The following is a 20306-nucleotide window of genomic DNA, read 5'->3' on the forward strand; positions in this document are numbered from 1 at the left end:
CCCGCGGAGCGGCTGGTAGTTTCGAACCGCTGACCTTAAGGTTCGCAGCCCGATTCGTAACCACTACGCTACCAGAGCTCCTTCCCATTTTCATTAACCATATAGAATATCTGTCTCTCTCTAGCAGCATGCATCATCTTGGACTGATATTTTTGTTTCTTGTGACCCTTTCCTCTTCACAGCATCATGTTTCTATCCCCAAAAGGCACTGGTTTAAGTTCTTTTTTAAACTAGGACTCCATATTTAAGTTCTACTATTGCTCCTAGCTATGAGTTAGAACCAACTCCGTGCACTAACAGCAAAAACTGCTGTGTCAGTTGCTATTTGAGGTATCATAGAACTTTTTGTTCCTTATTAACTGACATGATGTCAAAACATGTGTGCTGAGTGAAATAAGAGATGTATCTTCACCCCTAAAGCCACTCTGAACTAGTTCATTCAGAATCTAGCAGGATACAAGCATTTGGATTTTGTAATCTTGACAACCAGATTCATGTTGTATTTTGATATGAGACAAAGGAAAGCTAACTTCAATCGTAGCATATTTGTTTGTCTTCTCTTACACAGGCCCTCCAAGACCATCACTATGACCGATGGGGACTATGATTATCTGATCAAACTCCTGGCCCTCGGAGACTCAGGAGTGGGGAAGACGACATTTCTTTACAGATACACAGACAACAAGTTCAACCCCAAATTCATCACAACAGTTGGAATAGACTTTCGGGAAAAACGTGTGGTAAGTTTTTAACTCTAATGTTAACCTTGTTGTTGATTCCCCCATGTAAAATACAAATTAAGAAAGGCTATGTTCCTTGAGGAATCCTAGTGTGGTGCTGTAGGATAAACACTGGACTGCTAACCACAAGGTTGGTAATGCGAACCCACTCCTTGGAAACCCTATATAAGGTCTCTATGTGTAGGAACCAATTTGATGGCACTTAACACCAACAACAATGTACCTTGAACATTACACCCTCTTAAGATCTATCTGGATGGAATCACACTGACAACAGCAACTCAAAATATGAGCTAAGGAACTTAAGAGGCAGTGAGTGTATGTTAATGGGGGGGGGGGGAGAGAAACAACTCCATCAAAGGAGGGTGAGAATGGTTGTACAACTCGGAAATGTAATACATGCCACTGAATTTTACATGTAGAAACTGTTAAATCGGTGTGTGTTTTGCTGTGTATGTTCTCAACAGCAACAGTAATGACAAAAATAAAATCAAATAATTTTTTTTTTCAATAAGAAACTATGCTTTTTGCTTTGACAGGTGTCTCTTTTATTAGATGAAATTCCTAATTCACTGTAATTTACTTGGAAATATTATTTATTCCTTTCTCAGCTGTAAGTAACATGATGGCTAAAAAAAAAAAAATATTGAGTGGCACTCTCTTTTAACTCCAAAAGTATATAAGGCCATTAAAATACAAACATAAAAATATCTGGATTTGTATAGTGTGTTTACTATAAATGTTCAAGGAATCTTTTCGAACCTGAATTATTCAGAAGCCAAGCACAATTAACTCTTTGATCTAAGTTAGATTCCTCAATAATTAGAAGGGTCTCTTTCCCTGCTCTTGAGAAAGAGGCTGAAAAATATGATTGACAAATAGCTGGAACCAGAGCTTCTAATTTTCTGCTGCACTTTTATTTTTGTGTCGACTCAGCCATCAATCACTGGTTTCTTATGAACAGAATGTGAGACCAATCGTGCAACTTTCTGAGATAAGGGGGTTTAAGTGAGAATCACAACCACTTCCTTCTCTTATGCTAGACGCTAATGACAGGAATGAGGATCATTGTGACATATGAGACGTGTAGCATAGACACATAAGTGTAGCCAGATTTACTGCCACCCAAGGTATCCTTGATTGCCAAGATGGCTACAGCTTCCAATGGATGTCACAAAGCTACTCATTGCTTGAGAATTGGGAAGGAAAACAAAGGAAATAGTGGAAGGCCATTGCCTGAGACGTTAAATCATGATTCCTCATAATATCCTGTAGCTTATCTGAAAGTCAATACACTGTAGTGTGTGTAGTCTTAGTAATTTTGCTTCCAACCCCTCTTCACAGTTTCCCCACCTCCTATGCCTCTCTACTCGGCCCTATCCCTAACCCCCTACTGATATGGGTATAAGTCCTTATGAAATTTCCCCACTGAATCATTTCCACTAAATCCATATTTGGGGGGAATGATTAAGTATTAAGCATGATATGTTTTGCTTAAGTAAAAAAGTTGAAAATCTGTCAAATTTTAAAATGTAAATGTTTCTAAAAGGAAATGGGAGAAATAGTTAGTAAAGGAAGGTTTGGAGTGTCCTGTGCCAACTTACTGAGGAATTCTGTTTATAGCTCACAGATCAGTTATTTTTTTAAAAGAACTCAGTAAAAGAAATCCAGGTGTTTGTGAAGCAGTTTCCTGTTAAAGAAGTGCTTCCACATTTATTATTTAAGTTTACAGCAATTCTGTGAAGTAGGAAGGGATTGTGGGTCTTGATTTATACATAAGATAGTTAGATTCACAAATGAAGAGTTGGTGTTTGAACTTAGAGCTTGGGTCCTAAAATCTAATTTTTGCTGTCTCCATGAGAAAATGACAGAAGGTGTCTAATTTAAGTTTGCAGTATGCCTAAATTGTGTTGAAAATCGTATTTGTACTTGACATTTCAAAGTGAGAGTATATGCGATACTTCTGGAAAAGCAGAGCAAATATTTATTCTGCACTATGAACTTTGATTATAGTAATCGAGAGAAAACATGCCGGTTGAACCCGGCAGAGAATTTGAATGTTGACAAAATCCAAAGCAGTATCAGCTGGTATGGCACTGTAGTATAAGCACTGGACTGCTAACCACAAGGCCAGCAGCTCAAACCCACCACCTGCTCCTTGGAAACCCTATACAGGGTCGCTATGAGTTGTAACTGACTCAAGGACACATTAACAACAACAAACCAGCTCATGCAAATTGTCTATTTCAGGTTTATAATACACAAGGATCAAATGGATCTTCAGGAAAAGCATTTAAGGTGCATCTTCAGCTATGGGACACTGCAGGACAAGAGCGGTAATATGAAATTGCTTTATTTCCAGCTATATACACGCCTTAGAAAACTGTCCTTTACAATGAAGGCTGTATGTGGATCTGCGGTAAAACTCTTACCCTCTCTGAGGGAGAACTGGCCTTCAGTGGAGGCTTATGGGTTACTATGATGCTGAAGAAATTGCAGTGAAACTTCCATACTAAGACAGACTAGAAAGAAAGATCTGATCATCTACTTAACAAAAATCAGTCAATGAAAACTCTATGGATCACACCCATTAGCTCAACAACCAATCACAGAGATGGTACAGGATTAGACAGCATTTAGTTCTGTTGTGCATGGGGTGGCCGTGAGTTGGGGGAACTTGAAGACGACCGTGTGAACCTGAAACATAATAACACACAACTTTTCTCCTAGTTCCTAAGTAGACATTTGTATTGAGAAGAAAATAAAAATTATTTTTAATCAGCTATAACTTCATAGAGATAACTGGACCTCTATGAAGACCCCCATTATGCATTGCCTGTGCACGTTTCTAGAGGAGAATGTGGCACTGTAGGATAGGCACTAGACCACAAGGTCAGTTTGAATCACAAGGTTGGCAGTTCAAATTTACCAGCCACTCCTGGGAAACCCTGTGTAGAGTTTCTATGAATCATAACCAACTCAACAGCCCTAAACAACAACCTAACTAGCATTGTATCTCTATGAAGATTCCTGCCATGCATTGCCTTTGCATCTTTCTAGTAGGAGAATGTTCTCCAACATTTCTTTGAATGAAGATGGGAAATTAACTGTATTACAAGTGCCACATTAATGGAGAATTGAAGAAAAGGGTGTTAAAACCTTTCCTATCTCTTACTCTTCTACACAGACTTTCCAGTGTACACTCAGTGACTGGCTTTATCCTCTAAACTTTCAATCGTGCCATTGTTTTCCAGCTAGAATGCTTTATTCATTCACCACCTTCCCATTCCTTCATTCCTTCCCACCTCACATTCCACCTCATCTATGTAGAGTTTCTTAAAACCTCAACTGAAGCTCCCTCTCTCTTCTTAATTCCTGAAATTCTGAGTCTATCATCCCTTTATTTCTTACATTAAAAACCACTTTGTTAAAAGCATATCTTCCATTTTTTTTGTCTCTAACCAGATTCACTTAGTGATCTGGTCACCCCAACTAAATGGCCTTCATGAGAGCAGAAACTTTGCCTAGTTTTGGTATTAATTCTATTAGAAAGACTCAGTAGACAATAGTAAGGAACCTTGATGGTTCTGTAGGATAAGCATTGGACTGCAAGGTCGGCAGTTGAACTCCACCAACCAGCCATTCAGTAGGAGAAAGACGAGGCTTTCTGTTTCTGTAAAGAGTTGCAGCCTTGGAAACCCTATACAGGGTCACTATGAGTTGGAATCAACTGGATGGCAGGGGATTCAATTGCTTGGGGTTTTTTGTTGTTGTCGTTCTGACCCATAGTGACCCTATATAGGGTTTCTAAGAAGTGAGTGACTGGTGACCTTGAACCACCGACCTTATGATTGAAACCAACTTTGCAGTCCAGCGCATTAGCACACCTTGAGTTTTAGACAGTAGTAAAAGAGCAATGATATCACAATGTTTCAGCACTTGGTGGCTAACTGAACCCACCAGTGAGTGCATAGGTGAAATGAGCTGGTAGTCTGTTCCCTTAAACATTACAACCTAGGAAACCTGATGCAACAGTTCCACTGTTCTATAGGGTCACTGTGAGTGGGAATCAACCTGACCACACATAACAAAGCCCACAAAATAGTACAGGTTACGTAGGACTGAGGATGATCCATTATCAGTGAAAATAAACATCTTTGGGATCCAAGGTTTTGAAGAATGAAAGACCTGAAGCTAATGAATATTTTCAGTGTTAGATTAAATAAAACTTAGTAGTAAGTTGGCATAGAGCATATTTAGAAGGCTCATACCTCCAAATTCTACATCACATATCTTAGTATGTTTACGCTTGTAAACACTTCCGTTTTTGAAAGGCATCCAAAATGTTCTCACTTTCAGTGAGTGTATATGCCAGGAGAGGTGCTGAGCCCTCTCTGTTAGCTTTTCTGACTGTGAATTCCATTTACACACACCCTTCAACACTGCTGGTTCCTCCCAAGTCATTCCTCACAAGAGTCTCTGCTCACATGTCAGTTTTGTTGTCACAAAGATGTATGTTTTATAGACCAATTTAACTCATTTTTGAAGAAGTAATATGAGAAAATGTGGTTCCCATATGTCCTGGCGCATTATATGTCAGCCTACCCGGATGGCAGGCTTCTCTAGTCTGCCCCTTTAGACAGCTGCTCGAGGAGGGAAATGGGGAACACTAGGGCATTCTTAGTAACACTTGGGTTATTCATCCCTGGAGAATTTTTCAGTCTGTATATATAAAGTGTAGCTAAGCAACAAGACAAACAATGTCTCACACCTCAGCCCAGTGCCTGAGGACATCTGGCACATCAAGTCATATAAGATAATAGACATTGATAAGACAGACATCATGGGAGGCAGGAAAAAAAAAACATACCCTTCTGTAAACCAAAAGGATACAGAGCACAGCCTCCATGCCATGGGGAGAGAGAGAGAGAGAGAGAGAGAGAGAGAGAGAGAGAGAGAACACCGCGTCACGAGCTGGGTGGTGAGCTACACACCAGGCTTTCCCACCCTACCAACTCATTGGTCAGAATGAGCTCAGTGGATAAAGGCAGCATCAATTCTCTTTCTCCTTGAAGAAAATCCTGGGACGGTTTTGAGATAATAAAGATACTGGGCAGAATGGTCCAAGGCATGAACCTAGTCCAATGTGACTATGTGCTACCCACATTGCTATGGATGCAAAGGGGTCTTAGAGTGTTCGTGTCACTATAACCAATGCAAGCAGGTTTTAGATAAGTCTGTCATGTGTTGTAGACAATACAAAAGGAAAAAAAGACATAGTTTGTCCTTAAGTAACACACACACTTTGGGAGAGTACAACCACAACACAATTATGGTTGAATAAGGGGTAATTTTATGAATTCAGCTAGTCCCCAAAGAGAGGGAAATTTTCAACAAATATACTATAGTCTCTATGAGCGTCCAACAAATGGTAAGAACAAATTCACAAGAAAAAAAAAAAGAGTAAATTTTTTTGGTATCTCTATATTTTTAGATTATGACAACACCCCAACAAAAGAAATCCTAATTTGGAAATAGTGGTTAAAATTTCTCTTCTCAAAAAAACAAAAATTCTCTTCTCTCTCTGCTTTGGTATTAAAAGCATCCTTCTCTATAGACATCATTTTAAATCTTTAATAATTTCATACCTTTGGCTCTTCTCTTTATTTCTTACTTTCTTTCATTTTCTTTAATTTCACAAATATTGTGTGAACAACTACCCTCCTGAGAACTATGAAAACACAAGGGGCCTTAAAAAGTTCCATGATCCTTTAATGCCATTTTTCTACAAACTTTTTAAAACCATCTCATATAATGGAAAACATATTGGAAACCACTCCTTGTCTCCTGAAGCTTCCTGTCTAGTGTGAAATTTGGACAAATAACTAACAATTTCAATAAAACTGTAGGACATTAATAGGGAAACAAAAGGTGATAAGTGGACCCATTAGGAGGAGCCCATAACCCAGACTTGGGTGTTGGGAAGGGTCCTTCAGGAGTGGTATATGCTCTTACAGGATTTGCCCTTCCTCATAAAGGATGCTATTCTTGTAGATCTGAGGTGGGCTGTGATGTTATTGATAGGAAGACAGAAGAAAGAATAGCATGTGTGAAAACCAAGAGGAAAGAGCTTTCTAAGAAGTGAAAGAAAATCCGTATGTCTGTGAGTGGTCAAGAAATTAAGAAACTAAGGGTCAGCTCATACAAAGCATTGGCAGTTTGCTAAGGAGCTTGAGCACTACCTGAAGAACAATGTATCATCACTAAAATGACCTTAGCAAAGGATTGAAATAATGAATGGGAAGAAATCAGAAGGAGACAGAAAGGAGATTTATATGGCTGGGAAAGTTATACATGTGGAAAATAATGGCTTTGTGAACTAGTTGTTGTTATTGGTATGTGCCGTGGAGTCGGTTCTGACTCATAGCAACCCTGTACAGGGTTTCCAAGGCTGTAAATCTTTACGGGAGCAGAAAGCCTCATCTTTCTCCCGCAGAACAGCTGGGAGTTTCAAACTGCTGTCCCTGAGGTTCGCAGCCTGATTCGCAACCACTATGCTACCAGAGCTCCTTTTGTGAACTAGAATAGGTTAGATATAGATGTGATCACAAATGAGCAGGTCTAGAGATACTTGCATTTATAGCCGATGCCAAGACTATGGCAAAGGGGAAGATGATGATGCCATTGACTGAATGAGAAATACGAAGGCGGGACCAGTGTGGTTGTGGACATGTGAAGTTGGAGGTTCTTGTGTTTCCTCTAAGTGGAAATATCTAGAAGTAATTGGGCACACAAGTATCAAGGTGGAGATATGTTGAGTGAGTATGTTTGTGATTGAATGTTACAGACCATATCAGAAAGTGGTTTAAAAAAAGAACCTCCTCACCTGGCCTTTCAGTAGGCTTTCCATCTGTTCTCTGTGTTCTACAGGGTAACCCATGGAGACTTTGTGTTTGAACAGGAAGACTTGTTTGTATTGCACCATAAATCTATGGACTAACTTTCACAACTATCTACTGTGCTTTCTTGGCAGGTTTCGGAGCCTCACCACCGCATTTTTCAGAGATGCCATGGGCTTCTTATTAATGTTTGACCTCACCAGTCAGCAGAGCTTCTTAAATGTCAGAAACTGGATGAGTAAGTGTGGCTGAGTGATTTGTATTGACCATTTTAAGATGCAGTAACTATAAATACACATTGGAACTCAGCAACTACATTTGCTTGTTTGCCTTACAAGATATGACTAGACTGGTCATCACAGATTAGCTTTAGGAAATCATGAGTTTAGTATTGTCTGTGTCACCTTCAAACTGGGGGACTTTAACTAGACAAAGGAATTATGTTTTCCTTTGATACGCTTTTAAGAAGAGTTAATCATGACTTTAATATTTAAAGTCTTTGTCATTGTGATTGCAAGGTCATCAGCTCCACTTGTCTAGTAGTCGAAAGGAGTCCTAGTGTGATGCTTGCTGTAGGATCAGTACTAGATTGCCAACCACAAGGTTGACAGTTCAAACCCACCAGATGCTCCTCGGAAACCCTATACAGGATTGCGATGAGTCAGAGTCAACTCGACAGCACTTAACAACAACAACAGTAGTTTTAAAGGATGTCTTACAACTCATTGAGCTACAACAGCCACTTCATCTGGCCTGGAGAAGGCACAGAGGAAAACAGTGTTTTCTGAAATGAGTGCAAGGCCTAATGGATTAACTGGTGGTGGTGGTATTAAGGGTTGTAGAGTTGGTTCCTGTTCATGGTAACTACATGTCAAACAGAACAGCACCCTGTCTGCTGGTATCCTCAGAATCATTGCTATACATGAGTCCACTGTTTCACTCATTCTGTCAATCCAGCTCCATGAAAGTCCTTCTCTGTTTTGCTGAGCATCTACTTTGTCAAGCATGATACTCTTCTCCAGGGACTGGTCCTTCTGACAACAAGTCCAATGTCTATAAGATGAAGTTCCTCTCTCCTGACTTCTAAGGAAAATTCCATGTGTACTTCTTCCCAGACAAATCTGTTCATTCTTCTCACCGTCCATGGTATATTCAATATTCTTTGTTAGCGTCGTAATTCAAATGCATAGAGTTTTCTTTGTCCTTCCTTAGTCATTGTCCAGCTTTCACATGCTTATAAGACTATAGAAAATATCATGGCTTAAGTCAGGGCCACCTTCATCCTCAAAATGACATCTTTGCTTTTTAACACTTTAAAGAGTTCTTTAGCAGATTTGCCCAATGTAATATGTGATTTGATTTCTTGACTGATGCTTCCATGGACATTAATGTAGATCCAAGTCCAATTGGTTGTGGTGGTGGCTGTGTGCCGTGGAGTCAGTTCCAACTCACACAGCCCTGTATAGGGTTTCTGAGGCTGTAAATCTTTACGGGAGCAGAAAGTCTCATCTTTCACCTGCAGAACCATTGGTAGAATTGAACTGCTGACCTTGAGGTTAGCAACCCGACCCGAAACCACTATGCTACCAGAGCTCCTTCCAAGTCAAATTAGTTATAATCAACTAGTCATACAGTACCCACGTCCCACCCTCACATACACACACATTTATTTGCAGGGGACAAGACCTTCAATGGGGAAAACACCTTAGGGCCGAACCCTATCTATATACTATGTTCCTTTCTATACATGCATACGACAGGTATCCAGGGTGCTCCCGGACAGTCAGTGTAACCCTGTTAAGCCATCAGACTGGAGGGCAGGGTGCAGTCTTTTGTGGGCTCCACTGTCTTTTGTGGGCTCTTGTCCAAGTATGGAGGAGGAAGCTGAATAGTGTGAGATTTAATCATGCTATTCAGAATAGCCTGTAATTTAATTTAATTATTTCAGACCAAAGCTGATCACAAGTAACTGAAACCATGGAAAATAAAAGCACTGATAAAGGTGGACGACTGTCATTAATTATTAGTTAATAAACGACTCCTGAGCCAAGCGCTGGCCTGAAGATAAGGTGTGGGGTGCCAGTAAGTCAGCTCGGATTGAAGTTGGACTTTTCAAACATTGTTCAAATATGAGGAGACCTTGTAGGGAACAGTCTTCAGCCTCCACAGTAATTTAGATGTTATATGGAGTGTGAAAATTTTATCTAATGAATTATTAAAACCAATTAATAGACATATATACAAGGAGAGTCATATCTTTTTTTTTCTTTTTCTTTCTCAGCTTATATGCCACTTAAGAGGATATTTCATTTCTTTGGGCTTGTTTTTTACTGCAAATAAGCATTTTGATCCTAATGGGATAGACAAGTAACTGGACAGATCACTCATTCTACCGTGCGATGCTGCTTCTGCCATTTACAGATTTTTGGACAGTCTGTGACCAGACATGACCCATTTTTTAAAAATTTGGATCATATGTTCTTCTGCCCAAAATTCTTATATGACATCTTATCTCACTTGGAATAAAACACAGAGTTCCTGTGTTTCTCCCATATACAGCCATGTGCTGGTTCCTTCATCTCCTTCAGGTGTCTGATCAAACCTTACGTCTTTGGGGGATGCCTTTCCTGACGACCCATCTCCACCTCTAGCGTTCTCCATCACTTTCTGTCCCCTCAGTCAATGGGCATTTGCACCACCTGCCATTACATTATATTACATATTTCTTTGTCCTCTCGTGTTTTAACACTTCTACCACTGTGTCCTGCCGTGGCACTATAGGTTAAGCACTGGACTGCTAACCCCAAGGCCAGCAGTTTAAACCCACCAGCTGTTCCTTGGAAACCCTATACATGATCTCTGTGAGTTGGAACCTACTCCACAGCAACCACCACCACCACTACTAGACGATGACTCTATGAGAACACAAATTATCTAGTTTGTTCTCCCACCATACCTCAGATGCTAAAAGGATACATGGCGAAGAGTAGATGCTCAGAAACAGACATGTTTTTATTAAAATGATATGATTTTAGATTATATGCATATATGGAGCTCTGGTAGCATAGTGGTTACAAGTCAGGCTGCTAATCTCATGGTTAGCAGTTTGAAACTACCAGTGGTTCCATGGGAGAAAGATAAGGCTTTTTGCTCCCATAAATATTTACAGCCTTGGAAACCCTATACAGGGTTGCTATGTACATAACCACCACTACCATATCTATATGCACACAGAGATATATAAAATGCCTTTCAACGTAAGTTCATAGCACAATACCAATGGGAGAAAAATTGTCAAATTTTGACTGCCATAACCACTTCTTCAAATGAGTGTTTATCCTAGGATCTGCCTGTATTTCCTTTTATTATTGTACTTCCTTATCCAAATTTTGGTGGTATTTCTAACTTCTTAAGGATTAGGACTCCCAGAATTCATTTATCCTTTTCCAAGGCAGATAAGACTCTCCCTTGCTTTTTAAGAATCACCAGAAAGATGGGTAGGATTTAATTAATTGCCATGTCTAATAATGGTCTCATTCCTAACACTCACATCATCAGTGTGAGTGTGAGATGACAGGATAAAACTGTCATCTTCCTCTGGCCTGTGCAAGATAACCCACAGTGTGCCTTAAGATAGACATGAAAGTCAACCCATAATCTCAGAAGAAGTTCAGCTTGATAGGTTTCTTTTTCCTTACAATTCTTTCTTTCTCATTCTATTTTTTCATTCTTTCTTTTTCTCCTTTCTTCCTTCTTTGTCTCCCTCTCTTCTTCCCTTCTTTTCTTTCTTTCCTCTTTTTTTGACAAGTGTTTCCTGGAGAAAAGAGAAAAATAAATTGCCCATATTAAAACCATTTCTCCATGAATTTCTCGCAGTTCAAAATGCTCTACTTTTAAAAAGTGACCACTTTGGCCTTTGAAAGAGGTTATATAATGTATGTATAGGAAGGAACATCTTTCTAAAAGTGACAGAAAACTTAAATATTTCTAGGTCATATTGTGTTATCTCCACTTCTGTTTGTAAAACAAATGGCCTGAAGTAGCATGTCCTTCTCAAAAAGCGTTTTCCCAATGTAGAAGAGCTCTGATGAGTGTTGCTTTATACATATATGATTTCCAATCTTCACAATCTGCAATTTGTGAGGCATTATCTTCATTTTACAGATGGGGCAACTGAGGCTGAGAAAAGTAGCTGGGTTAATTTGACGCAACTAGGAAGCAGCCAAACAGAAGCTGAATAATTAGATGAGGAGTCTGTAGTATGAGCAGTCATTTGAAATCAATTGTTTACAACTAATGTGCTGGTTCCACCTGCTTTCTTTTCAAGGCCAACTGCAAGCAAATGCTTATTGTGAAAATCCAGATATAGTATTAATTGGCAACAAGGCAGACCTGCCAGACCAACGTGAGGTCAACGAACGACAAGCCCAAGACCTGGCAGACAAATACGGGTAGGTCACTATGTTGAGATGTCAGCTGACCTTGCAAACTGCAGATTACAGGAGGAGCAGAAACCCATCATTTAGACTGGGAGGAGTCTACTTGAGTGAAGAATAGTTAACGAACTTAAAAGATCTCCCAGGAGAATATTTATGATGTATTTATTGGACTATTTAATAATAATAATGATAGCAGCTAACACTTACTGAATACTTCAGTGCTAGCCAGGGCTTTGAGCTGTTGCTTTCTGTTTCAGCCATATCTGACAAAAAGAAACTAGAATGGACCTGAGTTTATAAAATGTGGGTTAACAGGAATGATAACCAACAAGGAAACAAATTATGGGTTGATCCCCTGGTAGAAACGTAATCTCCTTCTCAGAAAACAATGGCAGTGTGCACACTGTATAACAACCATATCTCTAGACTGGAACACTGAAAACAGCAGTGCCTGACTCGAAGATGGCGGCAGACTGGGCCACTTTGAATGTGTTCATGGTCCACAGTCCTGGCCCTCAAGCTAGAAAGGGCTCACGATCCAGATGTCATGTCATCGCCCACTGCTGAGCCAGTTCCACCCAGTTCGAAGCCCTGGTGCTAGGAACATTTCCCAAACTAACACATTTAATTCTCTTGTAACTGTGTGCAGGAAATACTTCATTTGAATAACTGAGTCACACTGAGATTAAGTAGCTAATGGAAGGCCTTGAGACTCCTGACTTATTCCTGTTAAGTGCCTTTGAGTTAGTTCCAATTCATATTGACCCTGTATGGGGTTTCTGAGGAGGAACTGGTAGATTTGAACCACCAACCTTTGGGTTAGGTGTCCAGTGCCTATCCAACAGTGCCACACCAGCACTCTGACTCCTAAGTAAAACCCCAAAGCCAAACCCACTACCATGGAGTGTTGCTGTGATTCTGGAACTATGCCATGGGTAATTTAAATACCAGCAGGGTCAACCACAGCGGACAGGTATCAGCTGAGCTTCTAGTTGTAAGGATTTTGTTTTCTTTAAATTGAGGTGCAATCCATACTGAAGGCTGTAGTCTTTGATCTTCATCAGTAAGTGTTTTAAGTTCTCTCCACTTCCATCAAGCAAAGTTGTATCATCTGCATATCACAAGTTGTTAATGAATCTTCCTCCAATCCTGATGCCAGATTCTTCATGTAACCCATCTTCTGGAATTATTTGCTCAGCATACAGATTGAATACATATGGTGAAAGAATACAACCCTGGTGCACACCTTTCCTAAATTTAAACCATTCAGTATTCCCTGGTTCTGTTTGAACGACTGCCTTTTGGTCTATGTACAGGCTCCTCATGAGCGCAATTAATACCCATTCTTCACAATGTTGTCCATAGCTTGTCATGACCACACAATGGAATGCCTTTGCATAGTCAATAAAGCACAAGTAAACATCTGTCTAATATTATTTGCTTTCAGCCAATATCCACCTGACATCAATAATGATATCCTATAGTTTCTGTTGTCTTCTGAATCCAGCTTGAGTTTCTGGCAGTTCCCTGATGCTGTACTGTTGCAGCTATTTTTAATTATCTTTAGTAAATTTATTCTTGTAAGTGATATTAATGATATTGTTCAATAATTTTTGCTCTTCATTCAGTCACCTCTATTTAGAATGGGCACAAATATGAATCTCTTCCTATCGGTTCACCAAGTAGTTAGTTGTCTTCCAAATTTTTGGCACAGAGGTGTGAGTGCCTTCATTGTTGCCTCAGTTTGTTGAAAGACTTCAATTTGATTCTCTCAATTCCTAGAGCCTTGTTTTTGCTGTTTTGTTTTGTTTACCTTCAGTATAGATTGGACTTCTTCCTTCAGTACCATCAGTTCTTGATCATATGCTACCTATTGAAGTGGTTGAACATCCACCACTTGTTTTTGGTACAGTGACTCCGTATACTTTCCATCATCGTTTGATGCTTTCTGCATCCTTCAGTATTTTGAGCATGTTATTGCTGTTAAGTGCCATTGAGTCAGTTCTGACTCACAGTGACCTTGAATAGGGTTTCTGAGGAGCAGTTGGTGAACTTGAACTGCTGACCTTCTTCAATATTGTAAGTCGAAGCTTGAATTTGTTCTTCAGTTCTTTCAGCTTGAGAAATGCTAAGTGTGTTCTTCCCTATGGGTTTTCTAACTCCAGATTTTTACACATTTCATTATAATACTTGGCTTTGTTTTCTCAAGCTGCACTTTGAAATTTTCTGTTCAGCTGCTTTATTTCCTCATTTCTTCTATTCGCTTTAGCATCTCTGTGCTGGAGAACCAGTTTCAAAGTCTTTTCTGACATCCGTTTTGTTCTTTTCTTTCTTTCCTGTCTTTTTAGTGACCTTTTGCTTTCTTCCTGTATGATATTCTTGATGTCATCCCAAAGCTCTTCTGGTCTTTGGTCATTAGTGTCTAATGTATTCAAATCTGTTCTTAAGATGATCTCTTAATTCAGTTGGGATATGTTCAAGGTCATATTTTACCTTTCATGGACTTGTTTTAATTTTCTTCAGCTTCAGCCTGACTTGCATATGAGCAATTGATGGTCTGTTTCACAGTCTGCCCCTGACCTTTTTTTGGCTGATGATATTGAACTTTTCCACCATCTCTCTACTCACAGATGTAGTCAATTTGATTCCTGTGTTTTCCATTTGGTGAAGTCCATGTGTATAGTTGCTTTTTATGTTTCTTTAAAAAGGTATTTATAATGAATATGTCATTGTTGTTGTTTTTGTTAAGTGCCGTAGAGTCGGTTCTGACTCATCGCGGCCCTGTACAGGGTTTCTGAGGCTGTAAGGCTTTACGGGAGCAGAAATCTTCATCTTTCTCCCGCGGAACATCTGGTAATTTCGAAATGCTGACCATGAGATTTGCAGCCCAATTCGTAACCACTACGCTACTAGAGCTCCTTGAATATGTCATTAGTCTTGCAAATATTTATCATTTTTTACGAAGGCCATTTTTCCAACTACTGGTCCTTCTTTGTTTCCAACCTTCACATTCCAATCACCAGTAATTATTAACACATTTTGACTGCATGTTTGATTAATTTCAGATGAAAGAAATTGGTAGAATTTTTCTTTTTCAGCATCGCTAGCTTAAGTAGTTATGAAGTCCTGATGTGGTACTGCAGGATCATGTCCTGGATCATAAGGTCAGTTTGAACCGTAAGGTCGGCGGTTCAAACCCACCATCCACTACTCAGAAATGCTATACAGGGTCACTGTATAGCAAAACTTTAGTGGTTGGTGCATAAAACTTTGAATTCTGGTGGTAGTAACTATTCTTTCTTGTAGATGTATGGATATTTTTCTATCACTGCATAGAACTTCAAGATAAATCTTGAAATGTTCTTTTTCATGATGAATGCAATTCCATTCCTAGTCAATTTGTAGTTCCCGTCACAGTAAACTATATGATTGTCTGATTCAAAGTAGCCAATACTAGTCCATTTTAGCTCACTAGGCTATTAGTCTTTATGCATTCCATTTTTGACAACTTTCGATTTTCATAGGATCATACTTCATACATTCCATGTTCTGATTATTAATTGAAGTCTGCAGCTGTTTGTCCTCATTTTGAGTTGTGCCCCATCAGCTAATGAAGGTCCCGAAAACTCTACTCCATTCATTTCATTATGGTGAACTCTACTTTGAAGAGACAACTCTTCCCCATTCATATTTTGAGTGCCTTTCAACCTGAGGGATTCTCTTCCATCACAAAACCTGACAATATTCTGGTGTTATTCATAATGTTTTCATCTTCTGGCACAATATCTGACAATGTTCCCCACCTATTCATACAGCTTTCGAGGACTAAGTATTCAGAAGTAGTCTGTCTTTCTGCCTTCCTCGTCTGTCTTAGTCTGGGAATTAGATTTCTATCTAGTTGATAAGAAGGATGTAACATTTTAATGGTAATATTGATCAGTAGTGTAGACATACAGGAAAAAGATGAGGCTTTCTGCTCCCGTAAAGATCTATAGCCTTGGAAACCCTGTACAGGGTTGCTATGTGTTGGAACTGACTCCACGCACACTACTACCACAGCACACTACTACAACCACCATAAGTTTAGGTACTTTTACTCCTAAGTTTTTTAAACAGAGATGGTGTGTGGGCTTCAAGTTCCAGAATACCTCCTGTCTGATGATGATACCCATATTAAAGGGCAGCCCACCAGATTTTACTTCTGGAGAAAAAACAAGAATGCTTTCCAGCTTAGGGGAAAAAACAATAACAACTATATGATGATTTCTCAGTCTCTCTGCTAGCCATGTTTTTCCCTATGTGACTTATTTGTACGTCTGATTGTATCTTTTTCTGATTTCTTCCTCTCAAAATTACCTATCATCTTTTCTATGCTAGCATACCCTACTTTGAAACAAGTGCAGCGACTGGTCAGAATGTGGAGAAAGCTGTAGAGACCCTTCTGGACTTAATAATGAAGCGAATGGAACAGTGTGTAGACAAGACACAAGTCCCGGACACCGCCAATGGAGGGAACTCCGGTAAACTAGATGGAGAGAAGCCAGCAGAGAAAAAATGTGCCTGCTAGACTCTACTTGGGAGCTGACCATCAAGAGCCCCACCCAAATCTTATTTCCACAAATGGTGAACAACCCCAACATTGTTGTTGAGTAGACTGTGTTTGTGTCTTTCATTTTTCTGCCAGAAAATCTATTTTAAGAAATCACAATAGCCAAGAGTGTGCAAAAGAATTAAATAGTTTTCCCTGAGGCTCTCCACCAGACAAGGCCAATGATTTCCCATTGAGATCTCACCATCTTGGAGGTTCAATTTCTTTTCTTTAAAAAGAAGAGTATTTAAGATAGTATACCAGAAGAAATACTAGTGAGTTTTTAATCAACAAAATTTATATTACCATATTGAGGAAAGGAAGACGCTCCTAAAAAGACAAAGAGAATGTAGAAAGTTTTGGTTTTTTTTCACATTGGGTATCCTTTTTACATAGACTCTGATTCATACCATTAGGTTCCATTTAGAGAACTATATTAATTAAAAATGGATTAAAAATGAAGAATTCTATATGGTTCAGTAAGAATGGCATCTCACCCACGAAGCTGTACTCAGATGACTAAATTACTGATAAATTTATGAGTTGAAAAATGTCAAAGTTCTGTTAAAATGATGGGACTTGAGTAATAATGCCATTTTTAGATTCTTAAGAAATGGGTAGACAAGGACAGACTTGTGAATGACAAAGTATAAGACAAATGACAAGAAAAAAAGGCAAATAATGGGAACATGGCATTTGGACAGCTGCAATGAAATGTATCTGTTACAGATGTCTGAGAGAATTGTTTAGCCAAATTTTACTCAAGCCAATTAGAAGCTGACATTATTAGTTGGGATTAAGAAAATCGCCAGAGGTTTTCATTTCAAACAAGTGTTTAGAAATTGGTTCAGTATTCAGCATCGTATTTCACTTTCTTCTTAGCAAATGTTGACCAATTATGAGGAGGAATTAAAGACTGCTGTTTATTAAAGATCTCTTTCAAAAACTATCATAAACCATTTTTGTTTTAGGTAAAATATTCTGGCATTCCTTGAAACAGACATGACTATTAATTGTGGATTTCTGGTTCATTTATATGAAGATTTGTTGTTGTTATTGTTGTTGTTAAGCGTCATTGAGTCAGTTCTGATCCATAGCGACCTTGTATAGGGTTTCCAAGGAGCAGCTGGTGGGCTTGAACTGCTAACCTTGTTGTTCAAACTGACTTTGCAGTCCAGCGCATTAACCCATAGTGCTACACCAGGACTCCTATAAGAGGATATGGTTTCTTATAAGAAAATAAAAATCCCCAAATCATATATCTTTTCTCCTACTCATCCCCCACCTCTGACTTTGCCTCAATTTAAGAAAAGCAAATGGGTTACTTTGTAGACAATTATTTCAGAATAATGATGGATTGATTCTATGCTCCTCTGAATTTTCTTATAGCCTTGGAAACCTTGTACAGGGTTGCTATGAGTCGGAACGACTCCACGGCACATAACAACAATAACAAATCACATACAAATTGATGTTACCCCATGCTGTTATAGCAATACATTCAGCATTTATTTTTATTTTGCCTATTAAGGTTGGGAACTGGGTATGGATGGAGATTTATGTATGGCACCAAAAATTTGGTTAGCTGCTTTATTTTTTACATATAATTGCTTTTTCTTCTTCTTTAAATGATCACAAAAGTATTTTCCATCAGCCTATATATATTATTGTATCTAAACTAATTTTACCTTTATGTAAGTTTGTGATAAGTATACTCCATTCTATCAAACTGGTTTTTGTTTAAATATTTGAGTCTCTGATCAATAACTTCTGACATTTCTTCTCTATAACAAAGGCAAGGCATTTTAAGTTTTCTTTTTTCCTTATGAGGGTATGATTATTCAACTGGATGGCTCTTCTTTCATGATGATTTTTGCCAATGAAATCTCATTTTCCCCCCATACTCAGTGCATTAAGTTTGTTAAGTTACAAAAGCATGAGGGTCCCTAAATCACAATCCTCGTCTCAACTCCCCTCCAACCAACTTCCACCTGGCTTTGAATCAATGTTAGAAACACAGACATATCCAAGGAAATGTCTTTTTGTCATGTTCTTAGGATGGAATAGACCCAGAAATGTGTCACAAATAACAGCAATTTCGAGGCCTTAATGAGGTTTGCCTTGTGAAATCTTCAGTGCTAATTCCCTCATTCTACCGTTTTCAGCAGTACTGAAATTGATCATGATTGGGTCTTACCTCCAGTGGTGTTTACTCTCCCTGAATCAGTGTGTCATGAAGATAGAAAGCTCTTAGCTAACAGTTACAACATTTCTTCTGGAAAGAAAATGAGCAGAAGCAACGTAACCATTATTGTGGCCAGGTTTGGTGAACCTTCATGATCCTTCTAGCAATTTCTTTTTTGGATTCAAACTTGTGACATCTCTTGTATTTTCTTAACAGGGAAGGTTTGACTTTTATAAAACCCAATAGGGATGCTATTTTTGATATCTCTTCTTGTGTTCTTTCATTTTTCAGCTATATGAATGATTTCCTTACTCCAAGAGTCTGTCATTGCCAATTCTCTAACAAGCCTTTATGGAGAGTCTATTTTAAGATGAAGCTCTTTGATAGCTGTAGTATGAAGCAGAGGGTGGTAATGCACACAATTATAGAATTATGTCTGTAAAAATAAATATTGAGTAATAATCTCAAGAGGAATTTGAGATTTAAAACCAATAAGAAAATTAATTTTAAAATATTTTATTTGTAAATAAAATACTTGGTCTAAAAAAAAAAATGTTTTCTCTATGAAGTTTGATATCAGACTTCCATTCAATTCCATGGAACCATTACTAGAAATTCCTTCACTCATTATTTCAGAATCAGTAGTTCTGTATAATTCATTTTACAACTTTAATCTGGTGCCATGAAGTATACAGACAGCTTTAAAGAATTGTAGAATCTCTTTAGCCCACAAATAGCATGCACTTTTACCCAAGATGTGTCCTGTTAATATGCCCCAATCCTTTAGTAAATCATACTGTATGTTGGCAAAAAATATAAAATGTATGTGAAACTCCTTTTTGGACATAGAAACCATGTCTGTAGTGTTTGTAGTAGTTTGATGTTTACAGTGTTCTAACACAGTACCTCAGATACCTCTGTGACCAAATTTATCTCATCCACATAGCTCACTTTCTACCATTTTCTATTTAGTGGAAGCCTCACAGAGACACTAACAGAGCTAAAGGTCTTCTGATGTCTTCAGCAAAGGACATAAAGACTTGATTAAAATCTGGAGGCCACTACCAACATCTGGTCTCCTAACTCATTTCTCATGGAGTAGACATTCCTTCAGATTCTGCATCATAATTAGATACACGGTTAGTTTTTAATGTTAAAAATAAATTCCTTTAAAAAAAAATAGTCAAGAAAACATGCTTGCCTTGGCCTGATGATAGTAAAAAGCCATGAGATGGCAGAGAAAATGCTAAATGTGGGTGTCTACACAGGCGTTTAAAGTATTTGCCAATCACTACTCTTGTTACTTAGCCGTTGTTTCCTTATTATCACTTATCACACACTGCAAAAAATGTTAAAACCAGCATTTTCTATCTAAAGTATATATTGTATCTGTTGTTTTTGACTACAGGGACCATTCTATGTATCAATGGGGGTCTTTATTCTGCTTTTAGTTTG

General features: G+C 38.6%; 1 protein-coding gene across 1 annotated transcript; it reads left to right on the forward strand.

Moving 5' to 3' along the window:
• The first annotated feature begins 575 nt into the window (after nucleotides 1-575).
• RAB27B (RAB27B, member RAS oncogene family) lies at nucleotides 576-16895 on the forward strand. Its single transcript, XM_006837500.1, has 5 exons — nucleotides 576-740; nucleotides 2991-3076; nucleotides 7774-7877; nucleotides 11967-12090; nucleotides 16456-16895. Exons 1-5 carry the CDS (start codon nucleotides 588-590, stop codon nucleotides 16643-16645), a joined length of 657 nt encoding a protein of 218 aa, XP_006837563.1. The 5' UTR covers nucleotides 576-587; the 3' UTR covers nucleotides 16646-16895.
• The last annotated feature ends 3411 nt before the right edge of the window (nucleotides 16896-20306 follow it).

The sequence above is a fragment of the Chrysochloris asiatica genome, unplaced genomic scaffold (assembly GCF_000296735.1).
Source record: "Chrysochloris asiatica unplaced genomic scaffold, ChrAsi1.0 scaffold00021, whole genome shotgun sequence".
Lineage (NCBI taxonomy): Eukaryota > Metazoa > Chordata > Mammalia > Afrosoricida > Chrysochloridae > Chrysochloris > Chrysochloris asiatica.